The sequence below is a fragment of the Chrysochloris asiatica genome, unplaced genomic scaffold, assembly GCF_000296735.1.
Source record: "Chrysochloris asiatica unplaced genomic scaffold, ChrAsi1.0 scaffold00172, whole genome shotgun sequence".
Taxonomy (NCBI): domain Eukaryota; kingdom Metazoa; phylum Chordata; class Mammalia; order Afrosoricida; family Chrysochloridae; genus Chrysochloris; species Chrysochloris asiatica.
This window is the reverse complement of record NW_006408690.1, coordinates 3,517,433-3,532,142: the sequence shown is the minus strand read 5'-3', so window position 1 is coordinate 3,532,142 and position 14,710 is coordinate 3,517,433. Positions and strand designations below refer to the sequence as shown.

Below are 14,710 nucleotides of genomic sequence, written 5' to 3'. Positions count from 1 at the left end.
TTATCGGTGACCAACATGGTCACCAGTCAGACCACATGCCTGCTCATGTATTCCCCTTGAGTCTTAGTCTTGGAAGGGGGTTTGCCCTGGGGAACTCCTTCCAACTTCTTTTGATGCTATCTGCATCATTCAATATTTTGCCCACAAAATCCTTCAATTCCACAAGTTAAGGCTTGAATTTTTCCTTCAGTTCCCTCAGCTTCAGAAATGTTGAACGTGTTCTTCCCTTTTGGTTTTCTAATTCCAGTTTTTGCACATTTCATTATAATATTTGACTTTGCCTTCTCAAGCTATCCTTTGAAATTTTCTCTTCAACTCTTGTACTTCTCATTTCTTCCATTTGATTTAGCAGATCTATGCGGGAAAGCAAGTTTCAGAATCTCTTCTGACTTCCATCTTTCTTGTTTTCTTAATGACAGTTTGCTTTCTTCCTGTCTGATGTTCTTGATGTCATCTCACAACTCTTCTGGTCTTCAGTCTTCAGTGTCGAATGCACCAAATGTGTTCTTCAGATGATCTCTAAATTCTGGTGGGATATATTCAAGGTTTTATTTTGGCTCTTGTGGACCTGTTTTCATTTTCTTCAGCTTCAGCCTGAACTTACATATGAGCAATTGATGGTCTATTCCACAATCTGCCCCTGGACTTGTTTTGACTGAAGATATGGAGATTTTCCACTATCTCTTTCCATTGTTGTTGTTGTTGTTAAGTGCTGTGGAGTCAATTCTGACCCATAGAGACCCTGTATAGGGTGTCCGAGGAGCAGCTGGTAAGCTTGAATCACCAACCTTGCAGTTCAAATGGCTTTGGAGTCTGGCGCATTAACCCACAGCACCACACCAGGACTCTATTTCTTTCTATAGATGTAGTCAATTTGATTTCTGTGTATTCCATCTGGTGAGGTCTGTGTGTATAGTCATCCTTTTTATGTTGTTTAAAACAGGTATTTGCAATGAAGGAGTCATTGGTCTTGCAAAATTCTATCATGCAATCTCTAGCATAGTTTCTATCACCAAGTTCATATTTTCCAATTACTGATCCTTCCTCTTTGCTTCCAACCTTTGCATTCTAATCGCCAGTAATTATCAATACATCTTGATTGCATGTTTGATCAATTTCAGACTGAAGAAATTGGTAGAATTATTAAATTTCATCATCACTGGCTTTAGTGGTTGGTTCGTAAATTTGATTAATAGTGGTATTAAGTGGTCTTCCTTGCCAACGTATGGATATTTTCCTACCATGGACAGCGCTGGTAGGATAGTATCAAGACAGATCTTGATATATTCCTTTTGATGATGAATGTGATGCCATTCATCTTCAATTTATCATTCCCAGCATAGTAAACCATGTGATTGACATATTCAAAAGGCTAATACCAGTCCAGTGACTATAGTCTATAAATTTTGCAAATTAAATGACTATAACATATTACGCAAATAAAGTTTCTGTGATCTACTGAAAAGGACTGATCAATTTGTCCTCCCACCCCCAGCCACCCACTGGAAGGAGTCAACCTCACAAAGGTTTTTCAGACAGGAAGAGGCAGAAAGAGAAGCAGCAGAAAGAGGGAGAAAGAAAAGTAAAGAAACAGAGAGGAGGCCAGGAACTTGCCAAAAGAGGTGCAACATAGGGGAAGAATATTAACACTGATTATAGTAACCGAGCAGCAGAGCCAGTGGCTAAAAGCCCAGGAGGGTTCCTGCGGCAGAGTCAATGGTGAAGACAGTGCCGAGAAGAGTTCGTCCTGAGAGGTGCTGAGAGGAAGCTTACACAGATGAAAGCAGCTGATAGAGCAGTTGGGCACTGAAACATTAGACTTTGCTGACATGCTTACTTATCCTGATCCTGAGTTGGAACCCATTGATTATGATCCTAAGTTGTACCCTATGACTGCCTTAATACACAACTTAACTGTCAGCATGGTCTGTGAGTTCTGGGTGACCATTACAACATATCCCCAAACCCAGAAGAGAAGTAGACATTGTTGTGGGAGGGATACCTGGTGTCAGAACTGAGAATAAAAAAGTGCAGCTATGCCTGACCTCCACCTCACAGAGATCAGCGTTAGGCTGTCTTATTCACGTTGTCACCGCTGAAGTGAGACAGTTCCTGACACTACTGCTTACTCCCATTTTACAAGAACCAAGCATTTCTTTAATAAATGGTGCTGTAAAAATTGGATTTCCAAATGCAGAAGAATTAATTAAGATCCATACCTCACACCATATTAAAAAACCAATTCATAATGGATCAAGGATCTTAATGTAAAAAGCTAAAATCATAAAATTCTTAGAAGGAAAGAGATGTGGCAGCACAGCCTAGTTTTTAAATGACAGATTATCAGCTCTTATGCAAAAACTTGAGCAACAAAAGACAAAATAAATGGGGCCTCATAAAATTAAATACTTTTATTCATCAAATGACCTCATCAAAAAAGTGAAGAGATGGACGGGCAACTTAAGACATTGGTTGGCTACCTAAAATGAGGGGGCTATAAAAATGTGAAACTGACTGGATTATAAATTTTCAAGAGAGAGTTTAGTTTCAGAGTGTCTGTGGGAAGGTAGAATCCCCACTGAATACTTTGCATCTTGTCTAGACAGGTCTGGAGAAAGGATATGGGGATAAGATTCTTATGATTCAATTGTGAATAATTGTTATCATGACTAATTGTGACTGTCACAACTGTAAAGGTAGAAGTTTTGTAACAAAAAGTGGGGAGTAGTTATTCTTATAGTCCAGGAACAGAGGACCCTAGGACCGTCAAAGGAGAAGAGCACAAATGGAATATGGGACTCTACCCAGAGAAGCAGTGACACCAGAGATGAAGGCAGAGATCAGGACATGGAGAGATAGAGCAGCTGAGGACTCTAGACTCATGGAAAGAGAGAGGCTGTGTGCTGGCAGCCAGGAGGCAGGTTTGCAGAATGTTCAATGTTGGGTTGTTTAAATGGTTATATATTCCTGAGTGTTTTTGTATATATCCCCCTCCAAAAAAACCCCCCCACAAAACAGACAGAATAGAAGCAAATACTGTTGAATGATGATGCACGGAGGAGACTGTAATCATTGCAATGAAACGATGAGTATAAAACCCGATGTTTTCCCAAGTAAACATCACTCAATTCACAATAAAAACTTAAAAAAAGAAAAAGTGAAGAGACAACCTACAGATTGGGAAAATCATCATGAGGCCATGTACCCGAGAAGGAGTCCTGGTGTGGTACTAGAGGATAATCACTGAACTACAAAGTGCATTTGAACCTCAAGGTTTGCAGTTCAAAGTCACCATTCGCTTCTTGGAAACCCTATACAGGGTCGCTATGAGTCACAACCCACTCAACAACACTTAACAACAACAACAACAACAACAACTCAAAATACATATGAAACTTCTACAAAGATAAACAACCCAGTCAGAACACATGTAAAACCTGCAGAGACATTACATCAAACAGGATATTCAAATAGCCAACAAGCACAAGAACAAATGTTCAACAACACTAGCCATTAGATGCAAATCAAAACTACAATAGGTATCACTTCACTCTCATTAGGATAATAGTGGTGGTTCTGGTGGTGTGCCACGGAGTCAATTCCCACTCACAGCAACCTTGCATAGGCTTTCCAAGGCTGTAAATCTTTATGGGAGATAAAAGCCTCATCTTTCTCCCATGGAACAACTGATAGAATTGAACTGCTGGTTTTGCCGTTTGCAGCCCAGCTTGTAATCCACTAGGCTACCAGGGCTCCTTCCCATTAGAATAAATAAGATTTTTAAAAGGGGAAGTATCAAATACTGACAAGAATGTGGAGAAACTGGAAACTTTATCCATTATTAGTGGGAATACAAAATGCTGCAGGGAATATGAAGTAGTTTCCCCCCAAAATTAAATACAGAACTACCATAAGCCCAAGCAATTGCACTCCTCAGTTCCCCAAAAGACCTGACAGCAACAATGCTAAAAGGCGTATGCACACCAATACTCATTAGCCAAAAAAGTAGAAACAACCTAAGTGCCTATCAACAGATGCATAAACAAAATGTGGTAAATGTATACATTGGAATAGTTGTTGTTGTCAGGTGCCATCAAGTCGGTACCAACCCATAGTGACCATACAGCAGAACGAAACACTGCCCGATCCTGGGTCAACCTCACTACCGTTGCCACACTTGAGTCCATCGATGCTGCCACTTGGCCAATCCATCTCATTGGGAGTCTTCCTCTTTTTCTCTGACTCTTCACCTTACCAAACATGATATCCTTCTCCCGCGACTGCTCCCTCCTGACAATATCTCCAAAGTATGAGAGACGAAGTTTGGCCATTTTGGCCTCCAAGGAGCACTCTGGCTGCACTTTTTCCAAAACGGATCTATTGGTTCGTTTGGCAGCCCATGGCACTTTCAATATTCTTCTCCAACACCATAACTCAAAGGCACCAATTCTTCTATGGTCTTCCTTATTCACTGTCCAGCTTTCACATGCATAAGACATCTTTGCTCTTCAACACTTTAAAAGGTCTTGTGCAGCAGATTTGCCTAATGCAATACGTCATTTGATTTCTTGACTGCTGCTTCCGTGGGTGTTGATAGTTGATCCCAGAAGAATGAAGTCCTTGACAACGTCAATCTTTTCTCCGTTGGTAAGAATGTTGTTTATTGGTAAAGTGGTGAGGATTTTTGTTTTCTTTACATTGAGATGTAATCCATACAGAAGGCTATACTCTTTGATCAGTAACACATCAGTAAATGTTTTAAGTCCTCTTCACTTTCAGCAAGCAAGGCTATATCATCTGCATATCGCAAGTTGTTACAGTGGAGTAGTACTCAGCCATAAAAGAGCAATGAATTCCTATTACATCCCACAACATGGATAAAACTCTAAAATCTTATGTTCAGTGAAATAAATCAATCACAAAAATACGAACATTATATGGTCTCATTCATATGAAATCAGAACAGGCAAATGTATAGGAACCCAAGTTTTTAGTGATTATCAGGGGTGGAGAGAGAGGAAGGAACAGAGAGTTTTTATTTAGTAGGTATATGTTTATGATGCTGGGAAATGTGACACAGATTATGGGTGGCAGTAGCACAAAAGATTAATGTAATTTGGTATCACTAAATGGTACATCTGAGAAAAAATTGAATTGGCAAACCATGTGCTCTATTTGTGTATTTAAAATAAAGTCTGATCAAAACAATCCCTTGGACAGGCTTAAAAGAGCTAGTTCACAAGAAATGTCCAACTTTTGTAGTTGACAGAAATATATGCTCCTTTTCTTCTCTTCTGAAGGATTTACATATTCACGGAAAAAAATGCTTGATACTGAGAAGTTAAAAGATGGAGTATCTAGATATATGAGTCAAATCTTAAAGGAGATGATTGTATAGTAGCCTTGTTAACTATTTTTCTTAAATAAAAGTTCCAAACAGGAATATTTTGAAGACAGTGCAGGTACTTCCCAGACTTCTCAGGAAGGGACAGCAGTATTTTAAACGATTTCTATTCCTATACTTTCTCTTCAAGTCGACAACAGAGAAAAAGTACAGAAACAAAAACTCCTATCACCAGAATATGATAAATCTTGAAAAAAGCATCCTCAGAGAAACTAAGATGAAACAGGTCAAGTCCTAATAAATTCAATAATCCAGATTATATAACAAACTACAATCTTCTGTGTTCCTTAAAACAAAGCAGCTAATTGTTCTGACAAAAAAATTATATTTGAACGTCTCTAAAATTTTTTTCAACTGTGAATTATTTCCCCCACCTTTTTCATTTCTTCAACATACGCAATCATGGCTTCCTCTTTGGTCATGTCACCCAATGAACTCCAAGCATCCCTAGAAATGAAAGCATCCAAATAATGATAAAGTCACACATGATTTTCAATAACACAATACAACCTATACTTGGTCATTAATTTTTAAATTAATGGGGCTATACTTAAATCAGATTTTCCAGAAGTAGATCATCAAGTCTTTCAAGATACCCCTGGGTGGACCTCAAGCACAGATCTTTAGGTTAGTAGTAGAGCACATTAACTATTTGTACCACTTAGGGACTCCAGAAAATAACATCAGTCATTTGAAATTTCTGCCTAACATCAAAATGTCTCATTTTACGTGTTTTTCTCAAAAGCAGTTTAATTCTGCCCAAGTTAAATTTTTAAGAAAATAAAGTAAGTAAATTTCCTTAAAACTGACAGATTAAATAACATTGTTATTTTATTTAGCCTATTACTTTATGACTATTTTTAAAGACTTTCGAGAGTAGCCGTAGTAAGGCATCTTTAAATATTTGATGGCACTTCCAAAGCAATGGTGAAAAAATGTATCATCAGATTGGAAAAGTGTTACCAATTAGCAAATTCTGCTCATAAAGTAAACTCTAAAACTGATTTTTGTCAAACATTTGTAAAGTCTGCAGTGTGGTTGTTGTTATATGTTATTGAGTTGGTTCAAAAAAGAATGAAATACTGCCTGGTCCTACATTCTTCTCACAATTGTTATGTTTGATCTCATTGTCCCAGCCACTGTGCCAATCCATCTTCTAGAGGGTCTTCCTCTTTTTGTTGACCTTGTACTTTACCAAGCATGATGTTCTTCTCCAGTGGCTGGTCCCTCTCCTCAAAGCATGTCCAAAGTCTGGCCATCCTCACATCTAAGTAACATCCCAGTCATGCTTCTTCCAGGACAGATTTGTTTGTTCTTCTGGCAGTAAATTCAGTTATCTTTACTAACAACATAATCCAAATGCATTAATCCTTCTCTAGTCTTCTTTACTCATTGTCCTGTTTTCACATTCATATGAAGCAATTCAATATACCATGACTTGGGTCAGGTACACCTTAGTCTTCAAAGTGACATCTTTGTTATTTAAAACTTTAGAGCTCTTTTGCAACACATTTGCCTAATGTAATGTGTAGGTTGATTTCTCAAGACTGCTGCTTCCATGGGCATTGAATGTAGATCCAAGTAGAATAAAATCTTTGACAATTTCAATCTTTTCTGTTTATCATAATGCTGTTTATTAGTTCAGTTGCTACGATTTTTACTTTCATTACAATTGAGGTAAAGTTTGCCATAGTATTTACAAGTGTTATATGTTCATCATTGAAAAGGAAGGTGCAACAGTTAAGTGCTCAGCTAATAACCAAAAGGTTGGCAGTTTGAATTCACCCAGTGGGGCTCAGCAGGGGTAAAAAGACCTGTGGATCTGCTCCCATAGGATTATATCCTGAAAAACTAAATGGGGCAGCTCTTCTCTGTCCTACAGGGTCACTATGAGTTGGAACTGACTTGACAGCAAACAACAAAAATTAGAAAAATGACAGAGTGTCTCTGGACAGTTTATGATTATTTTAAATGTACGGAAAATCAAATTCGTTTTTCTATTCAAGTACAATGGGCCAGGAGTAAATCTTAGATTAAAAGTTTATACTGCAGTACCTCAATCCACTGGCATTACTGGATTGGTGTCACCCAGTGCAATTACTCACGGTGGCTACCTGCCCCTGTAGGCCTTTCTCCCATACTAAACCATATAGGATCCTTAGCAATGTTTATTATCAATTTTAATCAGAGAATTACATGATAAATACAGTAGTAAATTTACGTAAGTGTAATATTTCTGGTGTGGCACTGAGGATCAGTACTAGACTGTGAACCACAAGGTCGGCAGTTCAAACCCACCAGCTGCTCCTCAGAAACCCTATACACAGTCACTATGAGACAAAACCAACTTGACAGCACTTAACAACAACATCTCTTAGATTATATTAATACTAAGAATAAAACAGTTTTGCAAAATCTTTATATGTTGAATCACAACATTTTTAGATACAACTTTATCAGTAACTGAGTGGAAACATTTTATTTTTCTTTTCTTTTAATTACTACTGCATTTTCAACAGATTGACTGATAAGAGGCTTACAAATACTAATTACCACAATGTTGTTATTGTTTTTAAGTGCCATCCAGTTGGTTCTGACCCATAGCAACCCTGTATAGGGTTTCTGAGGAGTGGCTGGTGAACTTGAGTTGTCAACGTTGCGGTTCAAACAACCTTGCAGTCCAGCGCATTAACCCACAGTGCCACACCAGTACAGCTCATTGGTGGTGGTGGTAGTAATTATATGCTGTGGAGTCAGTTCCGACTCATAGCAACCCTGTACAGGGTTTCTGAGGATGTAAATCTTTATGGGAGCAGAACGCCTCATCTTTCTTCCATGGAACAGCTGGTAGTTTCGAACTGCTGACCTTAAGGTTCGCAGCCCAATTCATAACCACTACACTACCAGAGCTCCTGGGCAGCTCATTAGGAGGTTTAAAAAGCAAATTAGCATAGAGTTTTAGTCTTCTTGTTATTGTAAAGTGCCAACTCATAGAGACGCTGCATAGGGTTTCCAAGGAGTGGATGGTGAGTTTGAACCACTAACCTTGAGGTTCAAACTGACTTTGGGGTCCAGTACTTATCCTACATCACCACACCAAGGCTTTTCTTAGCCTTGTAGGTACACTGATGTTCTTAAGTGCTGTTGCGCCAATTCCAACTCATAGCAACTCTGTATAGGATTTCCAAAGAGAGGCTGGTTGCCACCTTGTGACTCAAACTGATCTTACATTATCCTGCAGGGCCACACCAGGTACACTGGTATGTGTAAGCTAAACCCAAACCCACTGGCACCAAGTCAATTCCGACTCATAGTGACACTGTATAGGGTTTCTGAGGCTGTAAATCTTTACAAAGGAACAAATAGCCTCATCTTTCTTCTTCAGAGCTGCTGGTGGTTTTGAACTGTTGACCTTGAGGTTAGCAATCCAATGCTTATCCTACAGTGCAACCGGGCTCCTTACATGTGTTTTTTGCTATAAATAACCCTATGGATATTTTTATAAAAAATAAAACATTTCTGCTGAAACTGCACAGGAATTTTACAGACAGTGTTTTTGGTGTCACCCCTCTGACACTGTCACCTGATGCACTCTCCTACTGATGCCACTGGCTCAGTCATGTTGCTAGTTACTTATTAATGGAATGTTTAAAGCAAACAATGTCACCTGACAATCAAAAATCATTATTTAAAAAAAAAATCATTATTTACTGGACAGATGAAAGAGGCAAGTGAGTTTGTTACCTTAATTTGGGATTCTTTTCATATATAAAAGGAAAGAAATTCATAAAGGAAAAGACTAAAAATGCTTTTTATCTTTGGTTTTATTATTTTCTTCTATTGCCCAAGATTTTCTGTATGAAATTGTGTTCAGATCACCTAAAGGATAAAAATTGCATCCATGACTTAGGACACTTTGTGTACAGAATAATATATCATATAAATAATAGCCTTACAATAATACCATCAAAATAAACATTCTTCAGTAACTCTCTATATTAAATTACCATTTATATCTTCCAATAGGATCCCAGAATCCAGGCCGTGACAGTTTACAGGGTCCTTCTGTCGCCTGCTTATAGAAGCTATAGAACTTGAGCATCATTTCATTTGTTGGCTGGAATGAACCTATTGGAAACATACATTAAATACAGATTACCTGAGGAATATAACTGATCAATCTAAATTTATATACTGACTTAGCAACACAATAGTGATTTTATGTTTCATAAATGTTGCTGTTGTTGGTAAGTGCTGCTGAGTCGGTTCTGACTCATAGCGACCCCATAAAGGGTTCCCGACCTTGCAGTCCAAACTGACCTTGTGGTCCAGTACATTATTCTGCAGCACTATACCAGGACCCCATTCCATAAATAGTTCAGTTTAAATTGATCTATTTGTCCTGGTGTGGCACTGTGGGTTAACAAGCAAGACTGCAAAGCCATTTGAAATGCAAGGTCGGCGGTTCAAGCTCACCAGCTGCTCCTTGGAAACCCTATACAGGGTGGCTATGGGTCGGAACCAACTCAATGGCATTTAGCAACAATCTTATAAAAAGCTATGCTATTTTGCTCCTATGATTTAAAAAATATCAAACAAGCCCTGTGATAATCTTAACCACAATGCCTACACAGTTCAGTAAATAAAAGAACATATGAAGCTCAACAAATAAACAAGATCAGCTTTGAGCACTGCACCTTTTAAAGAACAATCTTTACGAAATCAAAATGTTAACTGCAACTTGAAGATCAGACAGGGACCTTACGGGCAATGAGTTTATGTAAATGAGGGAAGAACAACTCAGAAAGGATGGATGCACATCTCCAAGAATGTAGTCATTGTCATTAAACTGTACACGTAGGAAACACTGAATTGTTTTATGTTTTGTCGTATACATTCTCAAAAAAAAAAAAAAAAAGAAGAAATCAGTAAAAACTCTATTATGTGTAAAAGGGAATGCTTTAGCTCTGTAAGATAAGCAACTGGCTATAAGTCACAAGGTTGGCAGTTTGAGCCCATCAGCCGCTCAGCAAGAATAAGATGAAGTTTATGTTTCCACAAAGATTTACAGCTTCGGAAATCCTATATGTGGTCGCTATGAGTTGGAATTCATTCGACAACACTTAACAACAACAAAAACATTGTGTAACTAAAATAATCATTCAAAAATATTATTAATGTGGGATATCTGTATTATAAAATTGTAATTGGTAGTTTTATTTTGGTGCTTAAAACAAACAAAAAATGATCAGTATAAATGAAAAAGAAGGTGTACTCTGGTTAATAAAACTGCGATAATAAGAAATTCAACTTCTCTTGACCAAATTGTAATTTCTCCATGGATAAGAAGCTTTAACTAAAACAAACCAGCATGTAATGTAGTAGAAAAAGAGTTCATCTAATCTTGGTGTGGATCTGTAGGACAAGCACTGAACTGTGAACCACAAGGTCAACAGCTCAAACCCTCAGAAACCCAATACAGGGTCGCTATGAATCAGAACTGATTTGACGCCACTTAACAACAACAACCTCTGAAATTTTTGACATATCAATTTCTTTGAGACTCAATCTTCATGTATGTTTCTACAATATCTATGGTCTTTTTTATAAATTAAAATTTTCTAATTGTATGAATAAGCATTATAATTGCAATAATCCTAATGACACTAGTAGTGAAATTTTGGAAAATAAATGTTTCATAATAAAAAAAAAAAGTAGTTAAGTAATTATGGTATACACATGGAACTGAATAACTTACAATTAAAATCCTTAAAAATTATACTACTGTTGTTGTTAAGCACCATCGAGTCGATTCCGACCCATAGCGACCCTGTATAGGGCTTTTATAGAAAGATATAAACAATGGCATGAGGATATTTTTATGATCTACTTAAAAACAGATAAAAACAGTTTAAAAACAGAGCACACACTCCAAACTTTCATCCAATTCACAGTAAAGGTTTTTTGTAAAAAGTATGATTATTAATTTTTACAAAAGAAGTATTTATGTACATAAAAAGACTAGAATATACACCAACATGTTAAAAGAGGATATATCTGAATAGTAGGTGTACAGATCATTTTTCTTTTCCTTTTGATATCTGCATTAACAAAATGTTAAACTTAAATTGTCTTATCAAGTGCTGCTCTAACAGAAATAGCCCAAGTAGATGGTTTTGCAAAACAGAAATGTGTTTTCTCACAGTTCAGGCAGCTAACAATACAAGTTCGAATTCAGGAAGCCTGCATTAGGGGAAGGCTCTCTCTCAGCTCTGGGGAAAGGTTCTGTGGGCCCTGCTTTCCTTGACAATCTCCATGTGTATTGATATCAATCTTCCTTCCCATGAGTGTAAAAACCCTGGGTCTGAAGGACATACCCTGCTCCTGACTCTTCTTGGTGGTATGGAAGGCCCTCCTTCTCTGCTTACTTCTCTCTCCTTTTGTTTATGAGATAAAAGGTGATGCAGGCCACATCTCAGGAAAAGTCCCCTTACATCAGATCAGGGCTGTGGCCCAAGTAAGGGTGTTGCATCCCACTCTAATCCTCTTACAACTGACTATTTTAGCACATGATAGGGGGTGAGTACATCATTACGTAACTGCCATATTAAGTACCTGCCATATTACATCATTACACATCTGCCAAACCATTGAGAATCATGGACTAATAAAGTTGGTATATATTTTGTTGTCATTGTTTTAAGTGCCATCAATTTGCTTCTGACTCATAGCGAACCTCATAGGGTTTCTGAGGAGCAGCTGGAGGGTTTGAACTACTGATTTTGTGGTGTGCAGTACAGTCCTGATCCTACAGCACAACACCAGAAGTCCTGATACATATTTTACAGGAACACACTTCAATCGATGTCATTCTACCTATTGGTCCCTTAAGAATTCAGGTCCTTGCCACACGCAAAACATTTTCAACCCAACATATCAAATTGATTTCCAGCACAAATTCCACCTTGAGGAAAAATCCCTCTTCATCTGGGAACCTGTGAAATCTAGAACAGGAGTCATCTGCTTCCAGAGCACACTGGTGGGACAGGTACACAGTAGACATTTCCTTAAATATCCGTAATTCCAATAGTCTCCTCAAGGCTATTTAGGCTTTTGCTATTAGGCACCTTAAAACCCTTTCAGTCTCTACTCGTTACCCAATTCCAAAATCACTATCACAAGTGAGTATTGCTTTTATAAAAATAATTATGAGTACAATGAAAGTAAAGTTAAAACTTTAAAAAATGATGCATTAAAGCTTTATAGGCTGTAAAATAAACTGATATTATGCATTGTAGGATAAGCACTGGACTGCTAACTGCAAAGTATGTGGTTCAAATCCACCAGCCACTCCTTAGAAATCCTATACAGGGTCATTGTGAGTCTGAACTGACTCAAAGGCACTGAACAACAACAACACGTAGTCATCAAAAGCTAGTACTTACCATTACTCAATGTTTTGATCAAAGCTTCCACAGAAAACTACTGATCAAAGGGAAAAGACCAGTGGATAACAGTTGCAAATTCTCGTGGGATCTAGATTTATGGAGTCGCAGAGGCTAGATGAACTTTTGGAACTACTGCCTTGAGTAAATCTTTAAGCCTTATAAATATATCCCCTGAAGCCTTCCTGAAACCAAACAGCAGTTTAGCTTTATCAGTTAAGAGTGTCTGTCTTGAGCGTTATGCTTTTTCAAAGAACATTCTCTCAGGAATCAAACTGGCAACAGCAACTTGAAACGTTAGATAAAAACTTGGGGGCAACAAGTAGTAAGTTCATATTAATAGTGGAGGAACAATTCATAAAAGAAGGATAAAAATGTTTGTACAACTTGAAGAATGTACCCAATTTCAAGGAATTGTACTGCAGATGGAGTGGACTGCAATCACTGTAATGATATGAAGTGTACAATTTGTGGAATATGGGGCTGATGATCTGTTCTGTGAACCTTCACTCAATTCACAATAAAAAGTTTTTTTTAAAAAATTGTACATGTAGAGAATGCAAAGCTGATGATCTGCTATGTAAACCTTTACAGAATTCACAATAATAATAAAAAAAAGAAAGCTAAAAAGAATTGTATATGTACAAATTATTGAATTAGTACATGTTTTGCTATGTACATTGTCAATAACTGTGGTCTACTGAATTTATTTGATATGGCTTTTCTCACCAATGTCTTCTTAATTCCTACCAAGAGATTAGTTGGGAACACGCAAATACAATGTATGGGGCTCTAAGGCTGGGATTGGTTAGTTTTGCTATCCAGCTAGGTTTAAAACAGAAACAGGACCATCAAGAATGAAGAGCATGCATGGAGAGTGAGATCCCCACCTAAAAAAGTGGTGATAGCAAAGGCAATGGCAGAAGCAGTGGCATGGACTGAGTAAAGCTGAGTACCTATATGCAGTAGTATGGCTTATAGAATGTGCCTGTTTGGCATTCACAGACTGGCTAAAAGCTTTGTAACATTTGCCCAAACAGGGCAGAGGTCAAGGGTCCACATGGCTAAGATGCCAAAGACAAGAATGAGGCAGACTGCCAAAGACAAGAATGAGGCGTGTCTGTAGTACGACAGAGAAGAGGTGTTTCTGACTGGGAAACTGCAGTATCCTGAGTTGTTTCTGAACTGTACTACAGGGTACAAATTCAGTTAAGTTGTTTCTGAATTGTACTACAGAGTGAAATTCACCTGAGTTGTTTCTGAATTATACTACACGGTACAGTTCAGAAACAACTCAGGATGCAGCAGTTCTGCGGTCAGGTACGCCTCATTCTTGTCGTTGGCCTCTAAGCCATGTGGACTCGAGGCCTCTGCCCTACCCAGGCAACTGTTACCAAGCTCCTTTTGGCAGTCTATGAATGTTCAAAGGGCACATTCTGCAAGTCAGCCTCCTGCCATAAGCACACATCTCTACTCAGTCCAGGGGCCTAGATACCTACAACTGCTCCATGTCACTGCCTCTGCTGTCCCTGCTTTTCTAGGTAGGGTCTCACACCTTTTCTAGATAGGAATCTCACACTCTATTCATGTTCTTCTTTCTTGATGGTACTGGGATTGTTCCTTCTTGCTTCTGAGATGGCTCCTGTTAAACCCAACTTGATGGCAAAACTAACCAGTCCTGGTCTTAGAGTTCTGTATATCTTATTAGCTTGGACTCCTGGTGTGGCGCCGTAGGATCTGCACTGGACTGTGAACCACAAAGCTGGCAATTCAAACCACCAGCTGTTCCTTGGAAACCCTATACAGGGTTGCTATGAGTTGAAGTCGACTCGATGGCACTTAACAAGAACAAAACAACTCA

At 38.2% G+C, this 14,710-nt stretch overlaps 1 protein-coding gene across 1 annotated transcript in view; it reads right to left on the bottom strand.

The window, feature by feature from the left end:
• Window positions 1-14,710, bottom strand: part of ACBD5 (acyl-CoA binding domain containing 5) — a 91,760-nt gene that overhangs the window by 72,196 nt on the left and 4,854 nt on the right. Inside the window, exons 2-3 of the mRNA XM_006871685.1 lie at window positions 9,412-9,532; window positions 5,779-5,851 (exon numbers count right to left, since the gene is read on the bottom strand). Coding sequence (XP_006871747.1) covers window positions 5,779-5,851; window positions 9,412-9,532 — 194 coding nt within the window. The remainder of the gene's footprint in view (window positions 1-5,778; window positions 5,852-9,411; window positions 9,533-14,710) is intronic.